Source organism: Notolabrus celidotus, chromosome 15, assembly GCF_009762535.1.
Source record: "Notolabrus celidotus isolate fNotCel1 chromosome 15, fNotCel1.pri, whole genome shotgun sequence".
Taxonomy (NCBI): domain Eukaryota; kingdom Metazoa; phylum Chordata; class Actinopteri; order Labriformes; family Labridae; genus Notolabrus; species Notolabrus celidotus.
In genome coordinates, this window is record NC_048286.1 from 32,519,975 (window position 1) to 32,531,087 (window position 11,113).

Below are 11,113 nucleotides of genomic sequence, written 5' to 3' on the forward strand. Positions count from 1 at the left end.
TCTTTCTTTCTTCTTCTCTCTTTCTTCTTTCTTTCTTTCTTCATTTCTTTTTCTCCTTTTCTTTCACTTTCGCATTCTTTCTTTCTTTCTCTCTTTCTTTCTTTCTTTCTTTCTTTCTTCACTTCTCTCCTTTCTTTCTTTCTTTCTTTCTTTCTTTCTCTCTTTCTTTCTCTCTTTCTTCTTTCTTTCTTTCTTTCTTTCTCTCTTTCTTTCTCTCTTTCTTTCTTTCTTTCTTTCTTTCTCTCTTTCTTTCTTTCTCTCTCTCTTTCTTTCTCTCTTTCTCTCTTTCTTTCTCTCTTTCTTTCTTTCTTTCTTTCTTTCTTTTATCAATGGATCTGTTTTCTGATAGATTAATAAAAGTCATTTCCTTAAATCAAGTAAAGTGTTTGTCTTAAATCAAGATTATCTGGCTTCTACAAATAAGATCTCAGCTTGAAAAATGTCTGAAATGTTAAATAAACCTTGTTTCTTCTAAATTAAAACTCAAAACAAGATCATTTCAAGATTGTTTGACTGAACAAGATATTTAAGATGTCTTAAAACAAGTCCCTCTATCTTGATCAAATGTTACTGCTTAAATTAATGTATCTTAAATCAAGTGGGAGAAGACATTTAGACTAAAAATGAGACAATTTCACTTGGTAAGATTTGGAGTATTTGCAGTGAGGTATTTTGAGAGAGATAAAGTTGACTAAGTTAAAGAGTTCAGTGTTCAGACTGTCTTCATGCATGTCCTGTCTTTACAGTACACATTAAAGGATGATATTCTTCTTCTTCTTCTTCTTCTTCTTCTTCTTCTTCTTCTTCTTCTTCTTCTTCTTCTTCTTCTTCTTCTTCTTCTTCAGGTATTTCCACACAATCTACCTGGGCATTAGGAGCCGACAGAGCACAGAGACGGAGCGCTGGCGTTACCACTGGAGGATGGTCTATGAGTTTGCAGACGTGAGCATGCTGCACCTACTGGCCACCTTCCTGGAGAGCGCTCCACAACTGGTGCTGCAGCTGTGCATCATCATACAGACACACAAGCTCCAGGCCGTGCAAGGTAGGCTCTCACTCTCTCTCTCTGGCACACATCAAACACACACACACACACACACACACACACACACACACACACACACACACACACACACACAGACGTTTTGATTTTTGTTTTAAGCATTTAGTGAAGAAGAACCCACTTTGCATTTCCTGAAAGAGTGAAGCTTGTCAGAGAGCTTTCAACTGTGGTAGACGACCTTGATGCAGCTATGAGAGTTAATACTCTTTAAAGTGTCCTAACAACAAAGAGAGAGAGCCGGAGAGAGGGCGACGCTACTGCTGCTCACTATGTCAAACTACTCTGCCACTCTTGCCCAAGTACCCCGTTAGCTGTACGCCTTTTGGAAGACTTCAAACCTTCCTGTAAACCTGCTGTCTCACTCTGTTCTTGTCTGTTGCAGGCATGACTGCAGCAGCCTCCCTGGTGTCCCTGGCCTGGGCCCTGGCCTCCTATCAGAAAGCCCTCAGAGAGTCTCGGGATGATAAGAAGCCCATCAGCTACCTGGCCGTCATCATCCAGTTCTGCTGGCACTTCTTCACGATCGCCGCGAGGGTCATCACCTTCGCTCTGTTCGCTTCTGTGTTCCAACTGTACTTTGGCATCTTCATCGTCCTGCACTGGTGCATCATGACCTTCTGGATTGTTCATTGTGAGACAGACTTCTGCATTAGCAAATGGGAGGAGATTGTATTTGATATGGTGGTGGGCATAATCTACATCTTTTCCTGGTTCAACGTCAAAGAGGGACGGACAAGGTGAGGACTCTTCAGTGCATCCATTGTGAAATGGACCTGACTTAAAAAACGCCCGTCAGCGGCCTCTCTTTCAAAACAATATGAAGTATGTTTTTTTCTTTAGACCGTACTCTATGTTCTATTATTAACAAAGACCCAACATCAAGACCGGTTCAGATCCAGTCCCATCTTACAGACCGGACTCAGTCTGATCTCATCTTAATCCACCATGAGCAGAGCACTTTGCAGCATTTAGCAAGTTACAGTGGCAAGGACAAACTTCCTTTAACAGGCAGAAACCTCCAGCAGGACCAGACTCATGTTAGACACACATCTGCTGAGACCGTGTTGGAGAGAGGGATAGAGGGAGATGAAGAGAGAGAGAGATGATAGTGGGGAGACGGATAGTAGTAGTTGTAGCAGCTGGAGTCTGGCACGTCCACAGCAGTAGAGATCCAGAGGAACCTACGAAACAAGGGAGCCCAGGGACTCCAGAAAGGTCTAAGAAAAGAGAGAAGAGAGGGAGACCAGAAGAAAGAAAAAGAGGAGAATAAATGGTGAAGGGATGAAAGAAGGAAAGGACGGGATAAGAAAAGGAGAAAGGAAGGAAGGAAGGAAGGAAGGAAGGAAGGAAGGAAGGAAGGAAGGAAGGAAGGAAGGAAGGAAGGAAGGAAGGAAAAGAAGGAAGGAAGGAAGGAAGGAAGGAAGAAAGGAAGGAAGGAAGGAAGGAAGGAAGGAAGGAAGGAAGGAAGGAAGGAAGGAAGGAAGGAAGGAAGGAAGGAAGGAAGGAAGGAAGGAAGGAAGGAAAGACATACATACAGAAAGAAAGAACAAGAGAGAAAGAAAGAAGAAAAGAAAGAAAGAATTAATTTACAGCAGAGATCCAGAGGAACCTACGAGACAAGGGAGCTCAGGGACTCCAGAAAGGTCTATGGTTAGTAACTTTAATGGGAGAAAAGAGAAAAGAGAGGGAGACCAGAAGAAAGAAAAAGAGGAGAATAAATGGTGAAGGAATGAAAGAAGGAAAGGACGGGATAAGAAAAGGAGAAAGAAAGAAAGAAAGAAAGAAAGAAAGAAAGAAAGAAAGAAGTGAAGAAAGCAAGAAAGAAAGAAAGAAAGAAAGAAAGAAAGGGACAGGAAGAGTTAAAGTGAGAGACAGGCAGAGAGAGGAGAGAGAGGGAAAGACAGGATCCCAGTGTGTCAGTCTGAGCCTATAGCAGCATAACTAAGACCTGGTCCAAGCCTGATCCAGCTCTAACTATAAGCTTTATCAAAAAGGAAAGTTTGAAGCCTACTCTTAAAAGTAGAGAGGGTGTCTGCCTCCTGGACCCTGACTGGTAGATGATTCCAAAGGAGAGGGGCCTGATAACTGAAGGCTCTACCTCCCATACTACTTTTAGAGACGATGAACAGGCCTGCATGTTGGGAGCGTTTCAGTTTAGTGTGATTGATGTGGAATCCGTGACTCACTCCCTCGTGTCTCATATCTGTGTTCAGGTATCGTCTCTTCATCTACTACCTGGTGATCCTGGTGGAGAACGCTGCTCTCAGTGCGCTGTGGTATCTATACCGGTCTCCTCCCACGACTGACGCCTTCGCGGTGCCCGCACTCTGTGTCATCTTCAGTAGTTTCCTCACCGGCGTGGTCTTCATGCTCATGTACTATGCTTTTTTCCATCCCAACGGGCCACGCTTCGGACGCTCTCCTAGCGGGCAGGGTCTGGACCTGGACCCCACTGCCCAGTTCTCCACACTACCATCCGAAGGCGCCACCAACTCGCTGCGCTCCAACCGAGGCGCCACCACGACACTCGAGCGCGACACTGGGAAGTACTCCGAGCGGGACGGCTGTATGCCGGTGTTTCAGGTGCGACCCACGGTGCCGTCCACGCCGTCGTCCCGCGCCGCACGCCTCGATGAGACTGTCATCAAGATTGACCTTTGTAGGAACCGCTACCCGGCCTGGGAGCGCCACGTGCTTGATCGCAGTATACGAAAGGCAATACTGGCTATAGACTGCTCCACGAGTCCCCCGCGGCTACAGTACAAAGACGACGCTCTGGTTCAGGAGAGATTGGAATATGAGACCACGTTATAGTCCCCTCCACGGATCCTTTTCAGGAGCGCTGTCAACCGAGGGTTATCTAAATATCCCATAAACGGCAACATGGACCGTGGCAATAGGAATTTATTACTACCAACGATATCCCTCTTCATCACGCCGTCCCTTACTTTGTTCATCAGCACCCTGTTGGTAGTAATCAGATGTGGCCCGAGTGCAGTTGTCGTACGTGTTCAGGTTCTTTTTAGGGTTGTTGCTGTTATTCTTACGTTCACTCATCAGGGAAACCCTGTCTGGTATGAACTAAATGCAAATCAAGCAAGAGTGCTTTCACACTCTGCGGGGGGACAACACACTGATGCACTGTTCGCTTCATGGTGGGAATATACGATCAGATATACATATCTTCAAATCATCTGACACCTAAATTACACAAAAAGATCCTTGATAGTGTTTAGAGAAGAAACGGTACCTCCGTCAGTATCAGTAGAAACCACAAACTCTCGGGGCGTGTGTGAACTGTCTGTTCTGATGATGCAATCCTTTAGGAGCCACATGCATCAACATGACACCACTCCACCTTCTCGTTCACTGATTCCTGACAGGAAGCAAACAGACGAGCGAGCGGAGATCAGAGAGCGATGGTGCTCTGATTTGAGGGAGACATCACAGCTGACAACAACAAATAATCTCAGCACCTTGTTGCACTGTGATATTGGTTGTGTATCTTGACTCTTTTTGTTTGTTTTTGGGACCCATGTGCTTATTGTTTGCTAACATGTTGTATGTTTGGGGGGGAAGAGGTGTTAGTGCCAAAATGTCCTCCAGCTGTTGAGGAGTTGTCCGACCACGACTTTTGAATCCTCACAGATAATCCTGGTCTTACTCAGACAGCAGAAAGGGAACTACGTGAAGACAGTGATCACCAGAGTTTACAGTAGACTGTTTGTATGTCGGTGATATTCCAGAATTCCGGCCATGTAGAATGACTGTCAGACATCCGCTCTGAAAGCCTGATCTGCTTAATCACTTACATTTACCAGCAATACAACACTGAAAACACTCACATTTGAAATTAATCAATTAATAAATAATATGATGAAGCACAAGGGACAGTGCATCGATGCTGACCTGCTGCAAGGAGAAAGAGGGGGAGAGACTGTATCAGAACGCCTGGACTTCCTTTTCTTAAAGGTGACATATCATGCAAAATCAACATTCTAATGGTTCTCTACCTGAAATCTGTGTCCCTGTCTACAAACCCCCTGAAAATGAAAAAGAATCCATTCTGCCCCTGTTCTGATTTCTCCACCTTTCTGTAAATGTGTGCTGAAACCAGCCGTTTCAGTTTTCAGTGTTTTTCATACGTCACAACGCCATCCGGTCTGTAACAGGAAGTCAGAGCTAAGAGCTTGTTCAGCCCATAGACTGTATAAAATAATACTGAATCCCTCCTCCGTTTTTCATTACCTGCACACATGTGTGCTAACAAGGAGCTTAGGAGGGAGGCATGCTAGTTGTAGGCTGTCTTAATAAACACAAAGGTCGGTTTTACTCCCCACGTCTGCAGATTTGAAGATCTAGTGGATGATTTTTATTTATCATGGAAAAGTGGTAGCGCTAGTTAGCATAGCCACATAGCTACATGTTCGGCGCTGTGTACCAAGACACACGTCGACATACTGACAAATAAAACAACAAGAAACACTAAATCTGTGACCAATCCTTCAGAAAGGTCCTGCTGCAGGCGCCTCTCCGTCAGGATCAGATTCTGGATCAGATTCAGAGGGTTGAAGCAACGCGGGTCTGTGAGCAGCCAACATGTAAACATTAGATCAACATGCTGGAGAGCCGAGGCCATAACCACTTCCTGAGGGGGCGTGGTCAGAGAGCTCATTCTCATTTAAAGGCACAGACACAGAAAACAGTCTGTTCTGAGCAGGGCTGAAAAAGAGGGGTTTACAGGCAGACCAAAATCTGATTTAAAGACATGTTTTGGAGACCCTCTTAGACCAATATATGTTGATGAAAAAGAGCATAATATGTCACCTTTAAAGTGCAGTTTGCATAATCCGGTTTACATTCACGTGGACATTATAGAGCGCTTCATGATCTAATAAGCACTGAAGTTTGAGAGCCCCACACTTTCACTCTAACTTGAGCCTCCTCTGGTCCGGGGCAAACAGGCGTGACCTGCCATGTGTGTACGGTGACCTCTGTGCACCTCTGCACCAAACTCCGCTCTGAATTCCATGTGCAAGTAACAGGTGAATGTTTGGTAACGTCCTCTGCACACTGCACTGAAGGGAGTAATCCTTGTGCACGCTATCAATCCCCTTTAAGTGTTTTGGAAGGTGGCCATAACCCAGAGTATGTTTTGATATTCATATCTCATCATGCTGGGAGGCTTAACTCGATTAAACTCTTCATAAAGCATCATAACTTCTGCAAACTTGTCAAAGTAGGAGCAGTGGTTACACAAATCTTCACGCATCATCAGTGTTGAAGCGTTCTGCTGATGTTTTTGACTTTTGCATGTGACTTTTCCACATGCAGTTTAAAGGGAAACCCCCTCAGCTTAAATTATGAACAATATGATTATTCATATTTGGTATTTTTACCGCCGGACATTTTGGCCGATGATGTCTCTACATGCCGGACAACTGCACGTGGAACCGGCTAAGACTTACGTAAACCCTGGTGATCACATAGATACTTCACTCAGTCATGTGCTTCGTTTGATATAATTATCCAGCAGTGGCTGCAGGGAGGATAGTGAAGATGAAACCAGAATCGAAAGCTGAACAGATACCAGCTCACAGAAGAAAATCAGCCAAACTCACAAAATGCCAAGGCAAAAATCTCTCTGGCAGCTCAACTGAACAGTTTTCAGTCGGCCACATAAACCTGGCCGCGCAGCGATACGGATCTCTGAGCGTGGAGGAGAACGTTAGAAGGGAGACTAGCTAACTGTAGGCAGCGATGAGAGATTACAGGAGAGTATGGACACCAGGACATCTCAGCCAAACTAAACCAAGCACCAGGATGTACAGGACTCTGATATACAATGCAGCATTTTTTACTTTAGAGGTGATCGAGAGGGGACTGAAGTCGCTTTACTGCTGTGTTTGTGTGGTGTAGTGTGTGTGTGTTGGCAGTAGGTGATGTGTGTGTGTGTGTGTGTGTGTGTGAGGTGTGTGTGTTGAAACTAGAGAAGCAGCTCAGGAGGACATGATGTTTACCTGATTGGCTTTTTGACACGTTTGATGAGTGAAGCTGCGTCTGGACATTTTGACTTTGGTTCTTTGATGATGTTTGTTTTTTTTCTCCCTCATCTCATTCAGAGAACCTTTTTTTGACATTGTGACACAGAGCGCCACTTCACAAGCGTGCACTAGCTTTAAGGAGAAGAGATATCTGATCAACTGAAGTGCCACTGCAAAGATTGATTCAGGGCTGCCCATGATGCACATATCATTTCTGGTGGAGGGTGACCTTTGACCTCCAGACATATTCAGTGAGTGATACTAATGCAAGAAGAAGTTATACAGAAGCCAGTCTGTGGACTCAGCAGAGATGGTCCAGAGAGTGGGGTCAGTCAGGTGATAAAGTAAACCCTAGTAAACTACTTCCTGTTTATGGACAGTTCCCAATCATACGTATCACACAAAAGATAGTTTAAAGACATCAATCTGCCACAACTGGACCACAGTGACCCCAAACTGGACCGAGCTCAGCCTTGCCTGATGGCCTTGATGCTCGTAGTGTTGGGTTAATTTATAATAATGAGTTCGTACAGTCAGAAATCATGCAGACGATTGTCAGTTTGGTCATTTGAGCATTATTTCTGTTAACGTTCTTAAAGTTGGAGTGACTGAGATTCTCCATGAGATCATAATCCTCAGCCCAGCATGGTTTTCCATAATCAGGATGAGGAGCTGCATGGTTATGAAACAAGACTCAAATATAGGGACCTCGTCGCACCAGGAGAGTTCATTGTGATGCTGCAAAATCTGTAGTGAAGGAGGGCTCAGATGAAAGGAGACAAGAAAGCCTGGGTGCAGAGGAAGGATGAACCAGGGGTGAAGGGAACAGGAAAGAGATGAGAGTTTAGTAGGATGCTGGTAACAGCTGGTAGCAGAAGGACAGGAGTCTGGAGGGGGGGCAGAGTCTTTGTGTTTGCTCAGCAGAGTGAGGCCACAGGGACAAAAAGATTTGGTGACAAGAAAGGATTGAAGCAAACTGCCAAATTCTTCACTGAGACTCCACCAGTATTTATTCCTGCCAGCCCCATAGTGACATTTGAGCTGATTCAAGGCCGGTCTGAATGAAGCAAATTCCACTTCTGAATCAACACATGAGAGGAGATAAGCGCGAGTAGCAAAGACGTTTCAACACGGCTTTAAAATCCTTTTGAACTCAAAAAGCCGTGGCAGAGATCGGCCGGTGTTTTGGTTTAAACAGCGACCCTGTTAACTGGAGACTCTCAGCCGGATGCATCCCTCATAAACGTCTTTAGACGATCATTAAATATCTGATGAGGATATTTTGAAATCTTAATAAAAACTAAACTAGTTTGCATTCCCAGGAACTCCCTCTGTGTTTCAACAGCTGTGTAAACTCCACAAACACTGACACGTTCAGCTGAAGGGCTCGAGTTTACAGGGTCACTTTTAAAACCGGAACACTGGAAGGAGAGACGCGTTCACGGTGGGCTGAGAGAAGACTACTGTTACAAGCTGCTAAATCAAGAGAATCACAGCTTCTTCTTTTGAAAAGTACACACACATACAAAAAAGATAGAACAAATAAAAACTAATGAAAGAAAGAGAAATCAAGAGAATCACAGATGGAAAAAAACAATGACTGTGAATGGTTTTTGGAAAAAATTGACAAAAAAAAATTGACAAAAAAAAAATCGAAAAAAAAAAATTGACAAAAGAAAATTTGAAAAAAAAATTGACAAAAAAATTGACCATAATTTTTTTTGAAAAAAAATTTTTGTCAATTTTTTTTTCAATTTTTCTTTTGTCAAATTTTTTTTTTTCATTTTTTTTTTGTCAATTTTTTTGTCAATTTTTTTTGTCAATTTTTTCCAAAAACCATTCACAGTCATCTTTTTTCAAAAAAATTGACCAAAATTTTTTTTGAAAAAAAAATTTAAATTTTTTTTTAATTAAAATCTTGAAGAAAAAAAATATGAAAAAAAAAATTTGAAACATTTTTTTGGCAAAACAAAATGAAAAGAAAAATTTGGCAAAAAAGTTGACCCGGAGAATCACAGCTTCTTCTTTTGAAAAGTACACACACATACAAAAAAGATAGAACAAATAAAAACTAATGAAAGAAAGAGAAATCAAGAGAATCACAGATGCGTGTGATGTTATTGTGGACGACACGTTCAGCATTGCAGGCCCCGCCCCCTGAAAGTCCCGGGACCTTTGAAAAGTACTACCCCCCTAGCAGGGGCTTATCTACCCCTGAATTAAATCACTTTCTCAACGCTGAGAAGGATTCCCTGATCGATTGAAGGCTAACATTTTAGATCAGATGAGATTGAACTCATATAATCATGTGATTTCTTTGTCCCCAAACTTAATGTTTACTAAAAACCTAAAAGTCTGCACAAAAGTCTTACATCTATCTAACACAACAAGTGTATTGTCTTTTTGACGGATGGTAAGAGAAGAAAGCACAAAAGAAAGGTGATTGCATGAAACTGTAAACCTTGAATCAAGCACAACTAAACAGACAAACTGAGCTGCTGTCACCCTAGCTGTTTTTATTAGTCTGAATCATGTTGCAGGTCAACACAGTCCAACGTCTAACACTTAAAATATATTTCAGGTAATGAAATTGTAAAAGTAAAGCACTAGAGAAGCACAGAGGCATCGTGGTCCAGCTCTGTGTTGTTATCTCTTTAAATTCAAATGATCAGTTTTATAATAATAAGTCATTAATGTAAGAGTGGTGCATCTTCTGGTATTTAGACACATCTTTGTGCCCATGTGTTGAGTCAATGAGGGGCAACAAATCTGAAGGGAAGCTGCCTTGAATTTGTCTCGTGATGTCACACGAGCAGGAAGGACGAGTGTAGAAGTAGAGAGTTGTTCTCAAGTTGCATTCTGGTTTGGTTTTCTCTGATTCGTTTATTTTGGTGGGGGAAAAGGTCTTTGAGGAAAAAGCACAAGCTCCAGGACGGCACAAAAACTGCACTACACTCTCTCATTTGGCGACATGAAGAGGGAGAAACCAGACTCAATTCACCCGCCATCAAACCAAACAAACACTCTGAAGATGTCATCCTTATGCAGTGAACTGCGGCACGATGCACACGCTGTTGTTTGCAGGAAGTAGAGAACAGCTGAGCGTGTGAGAGCTCCACACTAGACAGGAAGTGTTATCTCACCTCTTCATCTGTGACCTCGTTCATCAGCAGGTCAGTCTGCAAACACTGGGGTTGTGACACGGGACTTCCACCAGATCCGTGTCCGGTCCTTCTCTGATCCCAGCGGTTGCGTTGTCATGTGACCGAGGTTTCCTCCTCCTCTCCTCATCCATGTTGTCTTTCTGGTCCTCTGAAAACCTCTGACCTGTTGACTCCAGGCCTGGCTCCGCTCATCATGACTTTGGTTTGTTGTTGTAGTTAAGTGAAATACGATCTGAGTGTTTTATTCTGAAAATTAACCGGATGTTTTCATTTTGTTTTGGTGAAACCTGACTTCCTGTCCCGCTCCATCTGCTCCGTTGAGATTGGTGCATCGTGCTCCGGCATCTGGCACAAATAGAAGTCTTGCGTATCTGATCCAGTGGAAGTTAACACATTGACTAGAATAGAAACATATCAGATCTGGTGATGTGACGGACTGGACACGGATCTGGTGGAATTTGGCTGTGCACGTTTTAAAAGATTCACTTCGCCTGTTTGTCAGCCACAGGTTTTAGATGAACTCTGAATAGTCTGAAGTACATGTCCTCCTTGTAGCTTCATCTCTGTAAACGCAGCATCACGTTACTTTAAAGGGAAAGCATTTTACATCACTTTATTTGCAGTATCTACAAAATCCAGTGTAGCCTTAGTTTACAGATTGCCATCTCATGGTGTAACACATACATTCTGATGATGTGTATGGTTTGTACTGATTTATACTCAACATTAAACTACCTCAGTTTGTTTCATAGACAGATGACCGTCCCGCCCTCTCGTCAGCTCGACACCAGCTCTCTTTAACAGAAGCTACGTCAGCTCTACGATGATAAACTCGCCTAGAG

At 43.2% G+C, this 11,113-nt stretch overlaps 1 protein-coding gene across 1 annotated transcript in view; it reads left to right on the forward strand.

The window, feature by feature from the left end:
• xkr4 (XK related 4) overlaps positions 1–3,877 on the forward strand; it is a 5,339-nt gene extending 1,462 nt beyond the window's left edge. Inside the window, exons 2-5 of the mRNA XM_034702951.1 lie at positions 629–652; positions 844–1,045; positions 1,446–1,800; positions 3,277–3,877. Coding sequence (XP_034558842.1) covers positions 629–652; positions 844–1,045; positions 1,446–1,800; positions 3,277–3,877 — 1,182 coding nt within the window. The remainder of the gene's footprint in view (positions 1–628; positions 653–843; positions 1,046–1,445; positions 1,801–3,276) is intronic.
• Positions 3,878–11,113: the final 7,236 nt, after the last annotated feature.